The sequence below is a fragment of the Hyperolius riggenbachi genome, chromosome 1 (genome assembly GCF_040937935.1).
Source record: "Hyperolius riggenbachi isolate aHypRig1 chromosome 1, aHypRig1.pri, whole genome shotgun sequence".
Taxonomy (NCBI): Eukaryota; Metazoa; Chordata; class Amphibia; order Anura; family Hyperoliidae; genus Hyperolius; species Hyperolius riggenbachi.
Genome location: NC_090646.1, coordinates 519,395,648 through 519,416,272, shown reverse-complemented (window position 1 = coordinate 519,416,272; position 20,625 = coordinate 519,395,648). Strand labels below are relative to the sequence as shown.

Here is a 20,625-nt window from a genome sequence, read left to right as displayed (position 1 = left end):
TCTCCTCCATACATCTCCTCACTAATCTCAAGATATTGTCCCTCCCGCAACCTTCGCTCCTCCCAAGAAATTATCCTGGCCTCTAAGCTGATCACCTCCTCTCATGCTCGCATCCAGGACTTTACACGAGCATCAGCCCTTATCTGGAACTCTCTTCCACAGCCTGTACGTCATGCTCCAAACCTGGACATCTTCAAACGCACTCTTAAAACACACCTTTTCAGACAAGCTTATAACATTCTATAGCCCTTTATTTACTTATTTGTCACAATGTAATCAGAGGCAAAGAATCACTGCCTCATCCATCCTCCACCCCCTTACCTAGTGTGTCCCCCACTACCCATTAGATTGTAAGCTCGCAAGGGCAGGGTCATCCTCCTAATGTTTACTGTCTTTGTAACAATATTTGTGCTGCTTGGAACTCTGCTGTATATTTGTTAGCTGTATCTATGTTCCCCTTGTCGTCTTATTGTGCTTTGTAAAGCGCTGCGGAATATGTTGGCGCTATATAAATAAAAAATAATAATAAATAATAATATAGGTCTTCGTAGACAAGGCTGTTTGGCTAAAACACTCGCAATTAGGACATCAGTTTATAAATGACCTATTTCCTCTGCTGGCTTCTCCGATAGGAGAAACCATGGAATTGATTTACAAAACTCAGGCGTAACACACACATTATACGACCAATGCGCATGTTGTGAACATAGCAGGTTTCACTGTGTGCACAAGGCACATATCATTAATAGCGTTATTACTAAACTGCCTGCGGTATCAGCACACAACAATTTTACCAGGTTTTTTTTTTGGGGAAGTTCTCATAGATGCAGCTATGAAGAAACTTCAGTTTTCTTCTCTGCCACATTCGGAAATCTGTCTTTTGTTTTATGACATAATCTTGTGTGATTTCAAAATCCCCTTTGTTTCTGCACAATATTTCCTTATGGACGAACTCAATAGGTGAAATTAATGATCACTACTGCTGACAGGATAGCATTTGAAACCACGCAAGCATGTTCTATTGTCCCTCTCCAGACTGATAGCCTTGTAGACTGCATGTTACCAGTAAAGCAAGACTTCTGCAGCAGATTCATATTTTAAAATTTCTGTCACAAGATTTGAAGCAGGCCAGCTGGAGAACTGAGCAACAGATTCTGTGGCTGAGGCTAATGTTGGACAAATCATCAGGCACTGCAGACTGCAAGGAAGTGGGGCACAGAAAAAGTGGTCTGAGGTCACAGCCTGGAGATGTGGGTGGTGATGGGGCTTCAAGCCAAAAGTTTTAAGATTAATGGTTAGGAATCTTTTTTTTTTTTTTTTTTTTTAATTAATCCATATCCTCCCTCAGCCCCCTTCCCCAACACGTACAAACCAGGGACGGATCTAGACTAAGTTGCGCCTGGGGCAAGGTCAGGTTTTGGCGCCTAAAGGTCAGGTTTTGGCGCCTAAACTGCCATTCCCCATCCAGTTTTGGCACCTAAAGGTCAGTCTTGGTGCCTAAAGATCAGGTTTTGGCGCCTAAACTGCCATTCCCCATTCAAATTTTGCCGCCTTAAGAATTCAACAAACTGCGCCTGGGGCAAGATACCCGCCTGCCCTCCCCCCCCCCCCCTAGATCCGTCCCTGGTACAAACACACACACTTTACATTTATACAAAACCTCAATTTTTACTCATATCACCCCAAAGTTTCATGATGATGTCATGCTAGAGCCTTCTCCAAGCATACTGATGTTTTCTGGTGGAATGTTAATGTCGTCATAGCATTATGATTAGGGAGGGTTTGACTGTTACATTTAACAATCATCCTCTGCTGGTTTGATGAATGTTGGGGGCTTGGCTATGACCCTAAAGGGAGGGGAGGGACAACATACTAGGCTGCAGAATGAGGTTTTCATGAGTAGCCCAGGGGTAGTGGGAGAGGTCAAGGCACACATTCTCAATCCCACAGTTTTTCATGAAGCCCAGCAAAGGGAGTGTCTTCCAGACTTTAGGCCATTGGTTCCCAACCAATGTGCTTCAACACATTTATGTGATGCGGCAGCCTTGGGTATGTGTCCCCACCTGCCACGTCCCGTGTCCCGCTCTGTCTCCCTCCCTGCTTCTCTTGTCTGTAGTTTGAGCAACTACAAGAAAATGGCAAAGAAAAGAAAAAAAAGAGCGCTCTCTAGTGCATTAATCTTTTTAATATGCCTCCTCTCAAAGCGAAATAATAAAACCTACAATGTTCAATAAAAACCAGCACATATCACACTCTATGGTGTACATCGCTGCTCCTTCAGATCTTTACACCGCCCTGCGCGTCTCCTCACTGTGGCCAATAGTGCGGGGAACCATCAGAATTCCAGCGCCGGCGGGGACAGGAAAGCGGTGGAGTCTCGGCAGCTGCCCTGCGCCTATTGTGTCATGAAAATGGCCACCGATGTTCACAAATGCAAACACTGGTGGCAATTTTCTTGTAGCCCTGCTCTAACAGGGTGGAGGCAGAGCAGAGCAGTGAGGAGGGAGCCAGAGTGGGAATACCTTGTTGTTCTCCATGCTCCACACAGGCATAATGGCAGAAGCAGAGAGTGAAGAGGTGCTATTGGGAGCTCTGTAGTTGGAAGATGTAGCAGTGCCCCCTTCCTTAGCGCTTCACACACGCTGACAGCGATCACAGCAGAGATTGTGGTTACTGGTAACTGATACACAGTTTAGGAGGGGAGACAGGAACTTCGGGCTGCTCATACTTTTTTTTTTCTTTTTTTTTTTTACCAAACTCAGCGTAATATTGACCCCAGCTGTACAGACAGCATCACCATGTTGGTTGGCGGTGGGTCTAAGGTTGGCATCATAGTTTGGCATTCCTAAACTGTCAACAGCAGACGCCCCAAACCCGAAACAGTCGGCCATCGGGCGACCGGGGCCCAAACACAGAAAAGGGGCCAAACCACAAACAGCCCACTGAGATCTGATTTTTTCCCCTTTTTTTTTTCCCTATAACGTGTAGACACTCTCACCCAAACTTCATTCAGTCCCCCTGCGTATGTCCCGCTCCCCCCTCGCCCCCCCTGGTGGTTGTTTAAATGTTGTGTGATCTATTGATGCAGTTCTCTGTTAGATTATTCCATATATTTCCCTCACTGTCATGCCATCTATCTTCACAATACATCGCCATCTTACTGACCCATTCTTCCAATGTAGGGGGAGTAGAATTTTTCCAGTTTATTACAATCAGATTTTTGGCAATGATGGTCCCTATTTCTTTAATGAGGTTGCAGCCTGGGCTATGATATTTGTCTGAATAACTAAGAATAGCTTCTGTGGCTGTGAGGTTAAATTCCTCCCCTAAAACATTCTGTGAGAAGACTATCACCTTATCCCAAAATTGTTTTACTATAGGGCATGTCCACCACATGTGTATGTCACTTCCTCCTTCTACACCGCACCTCCAACATGTCTTTCCCTGATGGTAGATTTTGTATAGCGTTTCTGGTGTTAAGTACCACCTGGTAATTGTTTTAACCGGTTCAGCACCGCAGTCCGAAAATCTCATGCATCCGAGCAACGTTCACCTCCCATTCATTCGCCTATAACTTTATTGCTACTCATCACAATGAATTGATCTATATCTTGTTTTTTTCGCCACTAATTAGGCTTTCTTTGGGTGCTACATTTTGCTAAGAATTATTCTTTTCTAAATCTATTTTAACAGGAAGATTAAGAAAGAAATGAAAAAAAATCATTATTTCTCCGTTTTTGGCCATTATAGTTTGAAATTAATATACGCTAGCGTAATTAAAACTCATGTATTTTATTTGCCCATCTGTCCCGCTTATTACACCATTTAAACGATGTCCCTATCACAATTTATGGTGCCAATATTTCATTTAGAAATAAAGGTGCATTTTTTCAATTTGTGTCCATCACTGTTTATAAGCTTATAATTTTAAATAATATAATAACATATTCTCTTGACATGTATATTTAAAAAGTTCAGACCCTTGGGTAACTATTTATGTTGTTTTTGTTTTTTTTTAATTGTATTTTTTATTTTTATTTTTAATAAAAAAAGTGTATGTGGGTAATTTTTGGTGTAGGAGGGAAACTGTTAATTTTAAATGTAAAATATATATATTTTTTAATTAAAAATAAATTGTGGTGCAGTTTACTATTCGGCCACAAGATGGCCACAGTGAAAAAAGTCCTAGATGCGAACAATTTCGCATCTAGGAACTTAAAAGTAGGGGAAATGTTTCCTGGGGGCAGAAATACCACGCTCTCTGGAGAGAAAGCGTCGGTATTTCTGCGGGGAAGATAGATCGGTGAATGGGAATTATATTCCCATTCACTGATCGGGGGGCTAGCGGCGGGCAGCGGGAGCGCGCGCGGGGGCGCGCCCGATCGCGCGCACGAGGCGGCGGCAGCAGCAGTGCCTATCTGGACGAGGAAGCTCGTCCAGATAGGCCGAACTGGTTAAATTGGGTTAATTGTAATCCGGAGTCCTGGACCTTCCAGTTGTTTAACCATATAGTTTGCCAATTTAATTTATGAGCTTGATCCAGATCTGCTTCCCATTTCGCACAGTATAAAGGGAGGGGGGCATGGTATATTGTAGATCTTATAAATTCGTAGAGTTTTGATAATGCTTTAGGAATTATTCTATTTAGAAAAAAAAGTTTTTCAAAAATGTTTAAACTATCTCTTAACAGTACATCTTTAGAGTGTAATTTATGCAAGTAGCTTTGTGCTTGTATCATAGCCCATGTCCTTTTACCCTTTGCATGAGTGATTAGACCGGGAATCCCTAATATATGGTCACCTTTAAGATTTATAATACGTAGGTCACTATTTAACTGGTTTTTAATAAACCAGCCAATATGTTTACCAGGAGGGAATCCAGGGTTGTCAGCCAGCGAGGTCAAAGGGGAAGTGCCAGTCAATCTATGCCATTTCATGATAATCCAATGAAATGTTTTTAAGGTTGGTTTAACTAGGGGGTGTGAGCACATAATATATTGTTTATAAATATTGCAAGGAATCCATGTAAAAATCGAATGAAGACTACACTCCTCCTTCTCTATCAGGGGCCATATTTTCCCTGCGTGTTCTTTAAAAGTTTCAGCTTTTCAGTCCAGGACTCTGGTTAACTGCACGCTTATATAGTAATTATTCACATCTGGTGCAGCCAATCCACCCATCTCCTTCCCTCTTGTTAAAAGTTTGTAATTTATTCTACGTTTGGATCTGCTCCATATAAAATTCTGAAAAATCCTATGCCAGTTTTGTGACCATGTGCTGGGGAGCGCCACCGGGAGACATCGTATTAGAAAGATAAGTCTCGGGAGAATCAGCATTTTAATTATATTAACTCTGCCCAATACATTGAAGCAAGGACGATCCCACATCTTAAGCTTTTTCTTACATTCTTTCATGATCTGTGGAAAATTTACATTAAAGAGATTATCAGGATTACTGGAGAGATTTATACCCAAATATCTAATTTCTTGATTGGTCCATTTAAAGTCATTATGCTTTTGGATATTTGATTTTACTTGTGTGAAGCAACCTATATTTAAAATGGTAGTTTTGTTCTTGTTAAGCTTGAAATTAGAGTAACCTTCCGCCTCTTCAAAAAGTTCCTTGCACTTAACAACGGAGTCAGCAGGGTCGGTAAGTGTAAGCAATAAATCATCGGCATATGCAAGAATTTTGATTTCCTCTCCCCCAATTTTAATTCCCATTGATTTCTGTATTGTGTTGTATTGCCTGAATTATTGCTTCTATACTGACGTTAAAAAGCCATGATGATAGAGGGCAGGCCTGCCTGACTCCGTTGCCAATTCTGAAGGGTTTTGTTATATCGCCATAAATCCTAATTCCAGTGCTCTGGTTTTTATACAGTTTCACAATTCTCTCAATAAATATCTCGCCAAGTCCTACTTTTTCTAGGGTTGCATACATGAAAGTTCTTGATAAGCGGTCAAATGCTTTCTCGGCATCGACCACGATAAGCACTGCCTCTTCTCTTTCTTTTTTGCATCTATAGATAAGATTTACTGCCGTATATATATTATCCTGGATTTGTTTGTTTTTCATAAAACCTGTTTGTTGTTTCCCAATTATCTTTCCAGCAACTCGACTTAGTCTATTTGACAAAATTTTGGCATATATTTTAACATCACAGTTTATGAGGGAGATTGGCCTGTAGTCTGAACATTCCAGCCCAGATTTCCCTTCTTTTGGAATTAATGTAATTATTGCTTTATTGGTCTCATCTGAGAAGATTCTCTCTTCGTTTTTATAATTGACTAGGTTACAAAAGAGAGGAGCCAGTACTGGGGAGAATAACTGATAAAATTCACTATTAAAGCCATCAGGGCCAGGACTCTTGCCCTTTGGCAGCTTGGAGGTCATTTCTTTGAATTCTTGTTCTGAAATGGGGGACTCTAACATTACTCTATCAGCGTTGTTTAGCAGGGGTAAGTCAATAGTTTGCAAAAAGTCTTCTGGATTCGAAAATTTGGGTTTAGCCAAGTTATACAAGTTTTCAAAGAAGGATTTAAATGTGCTTGAAATGCTGGTGGTATCATGTAGAATAATCCCCTCTTTGTTTTTAATTTGGTGTATAAAATTGCTTTTTCGATTACTTTTCAGTAGGTCTGCAAGTATTTTCCCTGATTTATTTTTCTCTTGTGTATATTTTTTCTTTAATTTTTTTATATTCTTTGTCACATTTACTATTTAAAATATAATTTAATTCGGCCCTTATTTTAGTCACCCTTAATAGTGCTGTGGGGGATAAGGAAGATTTGTGTTGGGATTCAGCGGAGTGAAGATCAGATAGAAGGTCGTTGATTTTTTTTTTCTTTTTCTTTCCTTTTTCTGCTTTGGATATTGATCAGAACCCCTCTAATGACGCATCTTAAAGCATCCCATAGAATAATTGGAGAGCTTACTAATAATTGATTTATATGTATAAACTCGTTGATTGCGGCCTCTATCTGCTGCCTCACTCCTTCTTCTTCCAACAGTGATGCGTCAAGTCTCCACAGTTTAGTTGTAAACTTGGGGCCCAATGTCAGTGATAATATAACAGGTATGTGATCAGAAAATGTTATGCGTCCAATGGATGCATCTTTTACTGATGAGATAAGGTTTTGAGATACTAAAAAGTAGTCGAGTCTTGAATATGAGCGATGAGCGTGTAAATAAAAGGTATAGTCATTGTCTCCAATGTTTTTAATTCTCCAGATATCCACTAGATTAAGTTTTATTAGGGCTTCTTTAAAGAGACTAATATCTCTTTTGGGAATCTTAGAGTTGCCTTTCAAGGTGTCATATTTAGGATCGATCGTGAGGTTGAAATCTCCTCCAACAATGACTATACCTTTTGATTTTTTGCTAACATTGTGGATGAAATTTATTAAGAAGGGGACTTGACCTTTATTTGGAGTGTAAACATTTGCCAATGTAATATGCGTCCCATTGACCCTCCCCAGCACAATGAGTTCCCTAGCAGCCTCATCTTTATAGATTCTATCAACTATAAAGTCCAAATCTGTCCTTACCACAATTGCCACACCACATGTTTTCCTCTCCTTGTTATAGTTAATAATCCAGTTTTTGTATCTCTTATCAAAAAAAGTTGGAGATTTCCCTAATTTAAAATGAGTTTCTTGTAGGAAAGCAATATCAATTTTATTCTTTATTAATTCTTCTATTATTCTTTTTCGTTTGCACCCTGAGTTCGCTCCCTTCACATTAAGAGTGAGGATTTTTAAATTATTCATTTTTGTTAAATTGGGTTATGTGCTGAAGGAGGTGATGTGGTGGACCGCACCCAGATGTATCTGTGGAAAAAGGGAGCGAGGGAGGTGGGGACGCACCCAGGGGTCCATACAGACAAACATACAAACTCACGTACTATCATCATCCACACGCACTCATCTCTTCCACGCACACACACCGAACTCATCTCTTCCACACACTCACACCAAAGGGTCCTGTCTGATTTGTCTCCATAATGGCGACATTTCGCATCAGACTTCTTTAATCCCAGAGTTAAAAAAAAGGTAACTTCGGGACAAAGACCGGAGGGATGGTTCAGGTCAAAAAGCTTTATATATCATCTTTTTAGCTTTACAACTCCTCCCAGCCAGAAATTTGGGTGGTAGGCAATCCCAAGTCAGAGATAAACGTTTCTAATGGGTCGCCATCATTCAAGATGGCTGTTTTCCCATCTATTGTAGCCCTTAGAGAGAACGGATAACCCCACTTATAGGAGCCTTGTTTCTTTTTAATTTCTTCTAACAGGGGTTTAAGAAGGCGTCTACGATTAATCGTTCTTTTAGATAGATCTGGAAACATTTCAATGTTCCAGCTTTTAAATTTCAGAGGACCTGAAAAACGTGTTTTGGAAAGTATTAGATCCTTTTCTTTCTTTTTTTTCCTGCTCATACTTCTTAGCTTCCTTTACATTTGTAAGGTGACACCTCTGTCAGTGCTGCTGCTGACCTGCCCTAGCCACCTAGCAGTATAAAAGCACTTGTATCCTATGACAGCTCATCTTCTCACACTGCAAACTTCTTTGTGCAGAGTAGCCATCATTTCTTCCTGAGCACTGAATGCCACTCTTCTCAAGTCACTGCTGCACATGGTACCCTGGGAGGTGGCACTTTCAAGTCCCACCCCATAGAGTGCTATATCCCCCAGCAGACATCATCTGTGTGCACACTGCCCCAATGCACTTTACCCAAGCCTCTGTGCTGGGCATTGCCCCTGGTCCCTCTGTTTTCCCTCTCCCTGAGCCAGAGTGCTGGGCAGAGCCCTGGGTCCCTCTGTACCCTCTCCCCATCCCTGAGTCACAGTGTTGAGCAGTGCCCCTGGTCCCTCTGTGTGTCCTGTCCCCGAGCCAGAGTGCTGAACAGTGCCCCTGGTCCCTCTGTACCCTGTCCTCATCCCCGAGCCACAGTACTGAGCAGTGCCCCTGGTCCCTCTGTGTGTCCCTTCCCCGAGCCAGAGTGCTGGACAGTGCCCTTGATCCTTCTGCCTGAGCCATGCTGCCCAAAGTGGAGTCAGAAGCTTTAGTATTGTCCCGAGGTAGTCTCCCCCCAACTGCTCCCAAATCCCCTGCACAATGTGTGGCTGCATTGTAATAGCTCACCTGTCCGGCATGCTACTCTGTCCATGCTCAGCCTTCATCCCCTGCATCTTCTCTTTGACCCGAAGAAGGTTATTTACACATACTAGGTGCCACATGGAAAAGAGGCAGGCAGCGGGGCTGAAGACGGAGTATGGATGGAGCAGAGCGCCTGGACAGGCGAGTTATTACAATGCAGCTACACATCAAGCAGGAGCCCTGTGGCGAAGTCGGGGGACCCAGGGGCTGACTTTGCTGGGGGGGTGGGGGGGAATAGGGGGGCCCAGGTCACCTCCCATGCCACTTAAACCAGCCCTGTTAGTGGAGCGAAGGAGGAGAAGGGGTGGCTATGGAGCTGTGAATTAAGGGAGTTCACTCCCTTTACATATGAAGGGTGTGACTTCCTTTAGCACAGGGGTCTCCAACCTTTTTCAGCCTGGGGCCCGCTATCCCGACCAAACTTTTCTCTGGGGCCCCGGGTTAGTTGCGGCAACCAACCCCCCCCCCCCTCTTCCCCGATTTGGAGTGTAGTATATAGGCAAGTAGGTATCTAGGTATAGTTGCCCCCAGTATAGGTAGCTAATACAGTTGCCTCTGTATAAGAACTATAGTTGCCCCAGTATAGTTAGTTAGGTAGTATAGTTACCCCAGTATAGGTAGTATAGTTACCCCAGTATAGCAAGTACAGTTACCCCAGTATAGCTAGTACAGTTAGCCCAGTATAGAACGTACAGTTATCCCAGTATAGCTAGTACAGTTAGCCCAGTATAGCTAGCATAGTTACCCCAGTATAGCTAGTATAGTTACCCCAGTATAGCTAACACAGTTATCTCAGTATAGCTAGCACAGTTACCTCAGTATAGCTAGTACAGTTAGCCCAGTATAGCAAGTACAGTTAGCCCAGTATAGCTAGCATAGTTACCCCCGTATAGCTACCCCTGTATTGCTAGTATAGCTACCCCAGTGTAGCTAGGATAGGTGCCCTCTACCCCCGCTCCTGTTACCTTATGAACTGGCGGCCGCTTCCTTTCTTATATCCCCTCTCCTCTTTGCAGCATCTTTAATTACAGCATCGCGTCCCACAGTTGCTGTAAGGAGGGAAGAAAGCGGGACAGCGGCTTCCTGTAGCGGCGATATGCATCGCCGTTACCATGGGAACTGCTGCACTGCTTCCTTCCCTCCCTTACAGTAGCCGTAGGACGCGATGCTGCAGTTGAAGATGCTGCAAAGAGGAGAGGGGCTACGGGGGAATATAAGAAAGTAAGCGGCCGCCAGCTCATAAGGTAACAGGAGCTGCGGCCGTGGGGGGAGAGGGGGAAAGGCCAGACCCGCCGCGGCCCAGCGGAAAACTGCCACGGACCAGCAGTGGGCTGCTGCCCGGTGGTTGGGGACCCCTGCTTTAGCAGACATTTTGATTGTGTGTGAAAACGAGAGAAGCATCTCTGCAGTATCTAAGCACTAGGTAGCAGCAATAACTGTTCCAGCAGCATATTGTCCCAGTATCCCCCTTATTGTACCAGCAGCAGCATATTAACCCTGCAGCAACCTTATTGTGCCAGCAACAGCAGCAGCAGCAACATATTATCAGAATCAGAATAATTTATTTCGCCATGCATGAGCAATCATGCCCGGAATTATTTTTGGCACATACATATAGCTCAGGAAGAAGACAGAGAAGAGTGCATAGCAGCAGAGATAGATTACATTACATTTGCATACAATTTGCCTGCAGCCCCCAGCTCATTGTGCCAGCAGCAGCCCTCTCTTTTTATTGATTTCATGATTATTATGCTTATTTTTTCTATCATACATATGTGACCGGTCACAGATATCTGAATGTTTGGGGTGATGCGTCATGACTTGGAAAAGGTTAGGAAACACTGCTTTAGGCAGACATGTGAAGAAGAAGAAGGTGGAAGAGTTTTATAAGAGAAAATAACTGACATTTATAAGAGATTATTTTTAAAGGCAGCAGAGAAGCTTATACACAGATGATAAGCTTTGCCCCAACAGAGGAATATAAATACAGTTTTGCCTGGAGTTCAGGTTCAAAGAAAAGAAAAACAAATAAACAGTTAATTCTTATATCATAATTCGTATGAAATTTTCCCAAGAATTATATTGTTGGGAAGCTACCGACAAAAATAGAACAAAACCATTTGTGATCAGGAAAGGAAGTCTGAGTAATATTAGATGGGAATACTATTTGCAGTGAGCAACCTTATTTGTTAAGTGAAAGGAATCTAGAATAGTCTAAACCAATTGAATGCTGACAACATTATGAATAAATGGATACTTGTCTGCTGTCTACTGAACAGTTTTAAAATTTCCCCTTAGTAGCCATTTATTTTTAAAGTATTTATAACTGATATCTTAAATGGTCTGGGAAGGTATGCATATACCTTAAACATTAGCAGAAACACAGACCTTCTCAGAATAAAATGACAGTTTTGGAAGAAAGCCACCATATGATGGCTTACATCTCTGCAAATGCTGCATCCGAGTGCTCCACAGCAGCATGTTTGGAAGCATTCTATTACCATAAAAACTTTGTAAGTGACTGTGAAACTGGAATAAGAACAGAACGTTAGTAAAGAACAGTTTGTTCAGAGGCCGTTTCATCTGTAGTAGCAAAAGATCTGAGCAGTTTTGGCATGTTAAAGAGAATCTGTATTGTTAAAATCGCACAAAAGTAAACATACCAGTGTGTTAGGGGACATCTCCTATTCCCCTATGTCACAATTTCACCGCTCCCCGCCGCATTAAAAGTGGTTAAAAACGGTTTTAAAAAGTTTGTTTATAAACAAACAAAATGGCCACCAAAACAGGAAGTAGGTTGATGTACAGCATGTCCACACATAGAAAATACATCCATACATAAGCAGGCTGTATACAGCCTTCCTTTTGAATCTCAAGAGATCATTTGTGTGTTTCTTTCCCCCCTGAGGGGGGAGTTCATAGCAGAACCACAACACTGAAGAACTTGGCAGCCTTCCAGACACAGGCTGACAAGTCTGACAAGGGAAAGATACATTGATTTATTACAGAGACTGTGATAGTACAAAGTGCTGCAGTAAGCCAGAACACATTAGAATAGCTTTTGGAACTTGTAGGATGATAAAAAACAGGATGCAATTTTTGTTACGGAGTCTCTTTAAATACTCCTGGTATCCTAAATTGTTCATGTCTTAAAGAGAAAGTCCAGTCATCTAAGATTTAGTATTGGATAAAGTAATACAAGTAAAATAATTATCCCAGATTCCCAGTACACTGGAGTAGTTACAGAGGGCCTGGCCCTAGTGCCAATTTTTCCCTGGATCCCACCTTCCCTCCCATCACTGTGTATATAATAATCACACGATATGGAGTCCCAGAACTTCCTAACGCTAAGTTTCCACTATTGTGATTTCAGTCTGTTTTCCCCAAATGCAAATTTGTATGCATTGTTACAGTCCATTAAAATCAATAGGCTGCACCCGAATTTGTGTGTGAGAGTGCCTGCTGCAATTTTCCGCATTGCGAATCCGAATCCCATAGCAATTTCGGAATTGGATGCAAATGCTGAAATCTCTCCAGAATTGGCGTTGTGACGCCGCCTCCCCCCTAATGTGCAATGTGCCCCCCCCCCCCAATGCCCAGTGCACTATACATTACCTGGCCGTGGCCTCTGCTGGCTCCGTCCTCCGTTCATACACGCACCCCACGCGGTTGCTGGCCTACACCTGGGCACGTGTGTGACATCACACATGAACCTACGTTACTCCGGTAATCACGTGGGGAGCATGTATGAACGGAGGACGGAGATAGCGGTGGCCACAGACAGGTAATGTATACTACCCTGGGCACCAGGTCAACATGCTTGGCCCGAAATTGGTCGCAATCTCGATCGGGCATGCACTTGGCGGCACCGATTTTCATCTGATTCAATAATGATCGAATCCGATGGTCGATCGACCACCAAATTGATAGATTTAAGGGCACCTTTGCTGTTACACCAATGTGCCAGTTCTATTTGATTAAAGCGGATCCGAGATGAAAAACTAACTATAACAAGTAACTTGTCTATATATCTTATCTAAAGTTTAGATAGTTTACACAGCAAATATAGCTGCAAATAGCTTCAATAGAAAATGATTATTTCTTCCTGTGATACAATGACAGCAGCCATGTTGTTTGTAAACATTACACAGAGGCAGGCTTATCTGCATCTTGAGCAAAAAAAACCTAATCCCCCCTCCCCTCTGCCTCTGAAATCTCTGGCTAGTTACTTGTTATAGTTAGTTTTTCATCTCGGATCCACTTTAAGGACTGCGCTAATTGAAATCTATGCCCTGTTTTGATGGCTAACTGGCTGCCAGGCGTAGATTTCAATACACCAGCGCCGCGCGTTCTAGTTGATTTCGTCGCTCCCGACGATCCCGCTGCTGTCTCTCCGCTGCAGCTCACTCACTCTGCCGTCTCTATAGCGGCAGAGCCCTGTGAGCGGGTCAGGAGCCAATTTCATTGGCTCCTGACCCTGTCTATCAACATAAGCAGCTCCCCTTGGCTTACATTGATAGACAGGGTCAGGAGCCAATGAAAGTGGATCCTGACCGGCTCACAGGAACTGCTGTCATAGAGATGGCAGAGTGGGTGGTTGAGGTTCCCAGCATGCGGTGTGGACAGTGATTGCGGCGGGTATGTGCGGCGATTCGTCAGTATTCGTTGTTATTCTGCCGTTTCCTGTACCAGTGGTCTCTGTCCTTAAGGGGGCAGAAACCGCTGGTTCTTAAGTGGTTAAGTGTGACCAGAAACTCATAGCACTACATTAGAAAAAGGTTTGAAAATCACAAGCTCTTAGAAAAGCTCTTGCTGTGTGAACCTGCCCTGACAGGACATTGGCCTCAATTCACTAAGCTTATCTCCTGTCTTTAATAACTCTTCTAGAGTTGTTACCATGGTGATAAGGCAAGTAGTATTCAGGAAACATTTTACCTCAGGCAAACCTAAAGTTAACTCTTCTGTCTTTAAGTTAACTCTTTAATCCCTAAAATAACTCCAGAGTTAAAGACAGGCTGTTAATTAACTGCGTGTGAAAATAACTACAGAGGAGGTAACTTAACTACAGAGGAGGTAAATTAACTACAGAGGAGGTAAATTAACTACAGAAGAGGTAACGTAAGGAATGAAGAGATAAGATAACTCTCTTACTGTGTGGAGGTAAGTTTTCTCTTGCCTTATTATCTCCAGCATGATCTTAGTGAATTGAGGCCATTGTCTGCTGGATTTCTGCTTTTTATGCTACCAAAGTAAAAACTTTTGCAGGCCATCCAGTTTTTCTCTATACCTGTGGCTCATTGGCACAGATAGTCTTAACTGCATGGGCTGGTGATTGGTCCTTTTCTCAGCAGAAATGGTGACCAACACACACGGGTCCTGTCTGTAGACATAATAGAGTCCACTTTACTGCAGATTAATTATGGCAAACAGATTAAAATATGCCAATCATCTGAGGGAACCACACGTGGACATTCCTGAGACCCATTTTTAACAAATCCTCCTGAGAAACTCATTTTAGCCGAGCTGAAAACTTAAAGGGAACCTGAAACGAGGAAATGTATTTAAAATAAACATGTGACGTAGCTGCAAATGAATATTACATACTAACCTCAGTTCCTCTCAGAAGCTCACCATTTTCTTCTTACAGTGATCCCTTCCAGTTCTGACAAGGACTGAAATATACCAGTTGTTGTCAGTTATATATCAGCAGCTGTCAGTTACAACTGACTGTGCAAGGTTATGTCCATGTTTCTCTATGGCTCAAGTGGGTGATATTACAGTTTAACAGTGTGCTGACCAGGAAGCAGGTATGGGGTAATGGCCATTTTTAAAATGGAGGATGGAGAATTCCATTGATCACAGTGGACAAATGGGATGCAGGAGAGGAGAAACAGATTGAGGAGCAGACTACACGGGAGGTAAGTATGGCCTGTGTATGATTATTTTGACTTTTTATTTTCAGTTCAGGTTGTCTTTACGTTCACTATCGACACAGTTTGAACATGTAACATGTACTTTATCATTTTAATTAGACTCTTTAAATGTTCCTCAGCCCCTTTAGTTCCAGAACAAAGAGGGGATCCGCAACGATGTCTTCACAAATATTGTTTATTTAGGGCATATCCTAATACAGCCAGAACCTAATAGCTGACATGTTTCGGACCGAGGTCCTTAATCATAGCCCTTTAGTTCCAACTACCAAGGCAAAATTCATAATTCATTTTCATGCGGAATGTTCCAGTGCAATGATGCTTTAGGCACTACAGAGTCCCAGCTCAAGGGAAGGATTTTCACAGTTTAGGTAGTGCTTAGTCTCTAAGGCAGTGGTTCCCAACCCATGTGCCGCGACACATACATGTGTCGCGGCAGCTTCGGGTATGTGTCGCAGCGTCGGCTCTCGGAGGAAAGCAGCGCAGTGGAGGGAGAGCTGCGGGCAGCGGCAGAGAAGGGGGCCATCTCCCCTCCTCCACTTCCCTCACCTTAGGGTGCTCTCCCTCCCTCGCTCTCTCCTCTGGAACGAACTGCGGTCAGGCGTTTGCAGCGGGCGGGACTTACCTTTCCATGTCGCTCCGAGCGCCGGAAGTTCTGGTGCCGCAGCCGCTGCTCTGGATCAGACCATAGTAGAAGCAAATCATCCCGCGCCTGAGACGAGACCAGGCGGAGGCACGGAAGGTAAGTTCCGCCCCTCTGCCAGCCACCGCACTTCGTTCCGGAGGAGAGAGCGAGGGAGGAAGAGCACCCTGAGGTGCCGCTCTCCTTCCCTCACTCTCTTCTCCTGGGGGGGGGGGGGGGGGCACCTGGCTACATATACTGGGCACATATACACCTGACTACATATATACTGGGCACATATACCCCTGGCTACATATACTGGGCACATATACCCCTGGCTACATATACTGGGCACATATACCCCTGGCTACATATACTGGGCACATATACCCCTGGCTACATATACTGGGCACATATACCCCTGGCTACATATACTGGGCACATATACCTCTGGCTACATATACTGGGCACATATACCCCTGGCTACATATACTGTTCACATATACCCCTGGCTACATATACTGGGCACATATACCCCTTGCTACATATACTGGGCACATATACCCCTGGCTACATATACTGGGCACATATACCCCTGCCTACATATACTGGGCTCATATACCTCTGGGTACATATACCTCTGGCTACATATACTGGGCACATATTCCCCTGACTACATATACTGGGGACATATACACCTGACTACATATACTGGCCACATATACACCTGCCTACATATACTGGGGACATATACCTCTGGCTACATATACTGGGCACATATATCCCTGGCTACATATACTGGGGACAACTGGCTGTTTGTCATTATGTGCATTTACTGGTGAAAAGCTTGTCTCTTATTATGTGCATTTACTGGTGAAAAGCTGTCTCTTACTATGTGCATTTACTGGTGAAAAGCTGTCTCTTATTATGTGCATTTACTGGTGAAAGGCTGTCTGTCATTACCTGCATTTACTGGTGAAACGTTGTCTCTTATGTGCATTTAGTGGGGAAACGCTGTCTCTCATTACATGCATTTAGTCTACGTGTCACGGAGATCTAAACGTTTGGCTTGATGTGTCACGACTCCAAAAAGGCTGGGAACCACTGCTCTAAGGAATGCAATACAATTTTACATTTTCATTTGAGTTACACAGATTAGAGTACCATCTTGTTAGTTACAGCTGACATGCCATTGCTGCTGTTCTTGTGCAAAAACAGTACAATTCACAGTTTTCATTTGTGGACACAGAAGCCTCAATATCCCACTAAAGTATTGCTCTTATTTATACATATGCATACCCAAATCCATAACTAAGTGTAAGTCCAGGCTAGCACACCAGTTTCCAGTTGCAAACAACCCTGTTTTATTGCTTCATCAGCACATACACGTTATGTATGTGTTTTGTACGTGTATGTGCTGATGAAGCAATAAAACAGGATTGTTTGCAACTGGAAACTGGTGTGCTAGCCTGGACTTACACTTGGTTGCATGTGAATTGATGCTTTGGCTTAGCACCTACAAGCTATGACACTTGGTTGCATGTGAATTGATGCTTTGGCTTAGCACCTACAAGCTATGCACCCACCCCTTGGGTAAGGTGTGCCACTTCCTCCAACTCCTTGTTCTCAAATCCATAACTAGATTGTATTGTGACAAAAAAGATGCAGAAAAACAAATGTGGAATAAATTTACCATGTCCGACATTTCATCCAGAGTTCGTCCCTTTATTTCATCCACTTCACTTTTCAAGACAGACACTCTTTCCAGCTCTTCCTGAGTGTCACTAAAACCTGATATTCCCCTTTTTTGCTCAACGCCTTGCTGGAAAAGATAAAGCACAGTAATGTAAGGGAAGTCAAACCAAGTACCTGGTTAAAAACGCATAATTAGAGGTTACATTTACTGAAAACGGTTTTCCAAAATGATCAGTTGTTTTCGTCTGAAAAGCTACCCTACCTTCTTCCTGTCATTTCACATCATCCCTTCTGCATGGCAATGCTGTCCAATACGGATGATCAATGATATGCGATATGCAAATACTTCCAAGTTTATGCAAATGTATGTAAATGTTTAAGCAAATATATGTAGCTTGAAAATGGACCAATCAAGTCCCACCCAGGTTTAAATTGATTGGTCCATTTTCAAGCTCCATATTTGCATCCAAATTTTACATAACTTTGCATAAACTTGGAAATATTTGCATATCATTAATCATCTCTACTGTCCAATCATGCAGCAAGAGAGAGAGTGAGTGGCAGCAGTCCCTGGGTCCTAAGCTACAGTTTGTACCCTTTAAGCCAGTGTCCTGTGCCTTAAAGGGGACATACCACAGCAGAGGGGATCTTAGAATGGAGCACACCTTGACCGCTAGGGGATGCTGCAGGCACAGGCCTAGACAGGCTGTGTCTATAAATGGCCATGCTTCTGGACCATGTTTATACATGGTTTCTTTTTTGCATGGCCGAGATTTAACTTGAATTTGTGGATGTAATGGCAAACATCCTCAAATTTGAGTAATTTCTGGGAGCTTTAAAGGTATCTTATTATTGAGATTTCAAAATATTCACTTGGAGAAAGCCCAGGAGAAAAGTCAATAGTGTATGGTCCAGATGCTATTGGAAGTGTTTCACAGCCAATGCGGTGATGTCCATTAAAGTCATGGCCTTGTCCCTGGCATACAGAGACTTATTCAGAGTCTTAGAATCTTTTAATGATATTTAATACTGCAGATCAGGGGTCCCCAAACTTATTCAGTCAAGGGCCGGGTCAACATACTTCAGACTCCTGGGGGGACGGAATATACACAAAGTGATTTTGAAAAACATTACATTGAATCTAGGTATTGATTCCCCCAAATCATGCCTAGAAGAGAACTCCCAGCAGCAGCCATTAAGTCATGCGGCGTCTTTGTGCACATATATTGTGAAGCATATCCAGGAAACAATTCTGCATATTGTTACCTGTCGCTAAGTTGGACAGCAGTGTCCCCTGATGCAGAATTGGATTGGAAACCAGCGAAGGACTGCTCACTGGCTTCTACAGTATGTGGATGGGTGGTACCAGCACTGTTATTCTGTATGCGGGTCGCAGATATTTAAAGGTGCAGTGGGCCGCATCTATTAAGCTAAAGTGAACCAGAGACTAAGCACCCTCATGTATTTTACCATATATATCAATGGGAACATTAGAGAAAACACCTACCCTGCTCTCTGTTTCATTCTTCACTGTTGCTTTGCTCAGGAATCATTATAACTGAGTCTGTCTTCTCTGATGTCTTTTGAAGCCCAAGCCTGCCCCCTTCTGGCTCTGCTATAATGACTCAGCTATAATGATTCCTGAGCAAAGCCAGACTGAATGCTCAGTCAGGGATTTTATCAGGGCGGATTAGAAGCAGGCGGAGCAGTGAAGAATGAATCAGAGAGCAGGGTATGTGTTTTCTCTAATGTTTCCACTGATATCCTGTATATGGTGAAATACATGAGGGTGCTTCGTCTCTGGTTCACTTTAAACATTTTGTGTTTGGGGGCCAGTGAAAAGATCTCGGTGAGTTTGAGGACAACTGCTGTAGATGATAAAATTCCTAAAAGTCAAAGCTTTTTCTTTCATCAGGAATGCAATTGTACCATTTGCCTAAACACTGCTTCATAGTCTGCTGTGCCCTACCAAATTCTGATGGACTCCTCTCTAGGCTGCTCTTTTTCTAGTCCAACATCATACTGACCTGTTATCAATAACCATATTTTTCTGCATAGAAAATGCTCTGGACTATAAAACGCACCTAGATTAAGAGGGCAAAACCGGGGGAAAACAATATACTAAACCTGGTGCATCCATGGTACAGGAGCATCTTTGTAGATGTTCTCCCTAAATTATTGTGTCCCCCTTGTACCTCATGTGTCCCCCTGTGTCCCCTTCTGTCCGCATGTGTCCCCCACTACCTACTTGTGTTCTCCTCTGCTCCCCCTGAATAAATCACACCCCACAGGGACTCCCTGCATTAGGCATATAAGGCCCAGTGACTTTTTCTCCACATTTTGGGTGAGAAAAAGTGTGTCTTATATCCCGAAAAATATGGTAACTTAATTTGTTGGCTAAATTCCTTTCCAGCTTTTTGTTGTCCTTGCCCCAACACGTTGCCGGCTAAATGTACAGAGTACTGGGCAATGAAAGATCCAGTGATGTGATTTGACAGCACTGTGCATGCACTTACCCATGAGCATCCTTCAGGTATCAAAATTGGGATTTGGGAAACAATTTTGTTTTATTTTTATCAAATAAATGTAAAAAAAATAAAATAATTGTTAACGTGCCCGTCCCAACGGCATCAAATCTATAAGGATCATATATTTTACACTAAACAATAACATTTCTCATTTTCAACATCTGATATGTTCATTGATACCATTTTAAATAAAATTTAGTGTTTGAATAATTTGCAAATCACTGAGATTGTGTGTGTGTTTGTTTTTGTTTTTTTAAAATTAAAATAAAAAAATAAAATTCTCTTAGAGAAATGTTATAGTTACTGGTGTTACCAAATCAGAAAAATATACATGGTCAATGGAAGCAGCCAAGTCATTTTTTCAGAATCCCAAATGACTGCCCTTAATGGACACGGGAAATCTATGAAGTGTAGTTATCTTTGGCTTCATGACAACAACAGAGTAATGCACTTTGTCTGATCCACTCCACAAGTTACCATGTGATCACACTCCATGTAAATTCTCTTCAACATATTACAGAATATATCTCACTCTGTTAACCAACACTTGGTATCTCTTAGTATGAATACGATAACTCGCACAGGGTCTGTTTTTCAAATCCTACCAAGGGAATTAAGAGAGTAGAAAAAAATGGCCACTGCAATGAGCTGTAGAGTGGGCTGCCCCATATAATGATGTATACATAGTGCT

General features: G+C 42.7%; 1 protein-coding gene across 4 annotated transcripts in view; it reads right to left on the bottom strand.

Annotated features, from left to right (window-relative positions):
• The window catches only part of IFT81 (intraflagellar transport 81), a 191,389-nt gene that overhangs the window by 69,666 nt on the left and 101,098 nt on the right, over positions 1–20,625 (bottom strand). For all 4 annotated transcript variants that reach the window (XM_068245244.1, XM_068245251.1, XM_068245265.1 and 1 more), the window contains exon 13: positions 17,405–17,533. In XM_068245244.1, coding sequence (XP_068101345.1) covers positions 17,405–17,533 — 129 coding nt within the window. The remainder of the gene's footprint in view (positions 1–17,404; positions 17,534–20,625) is intronic.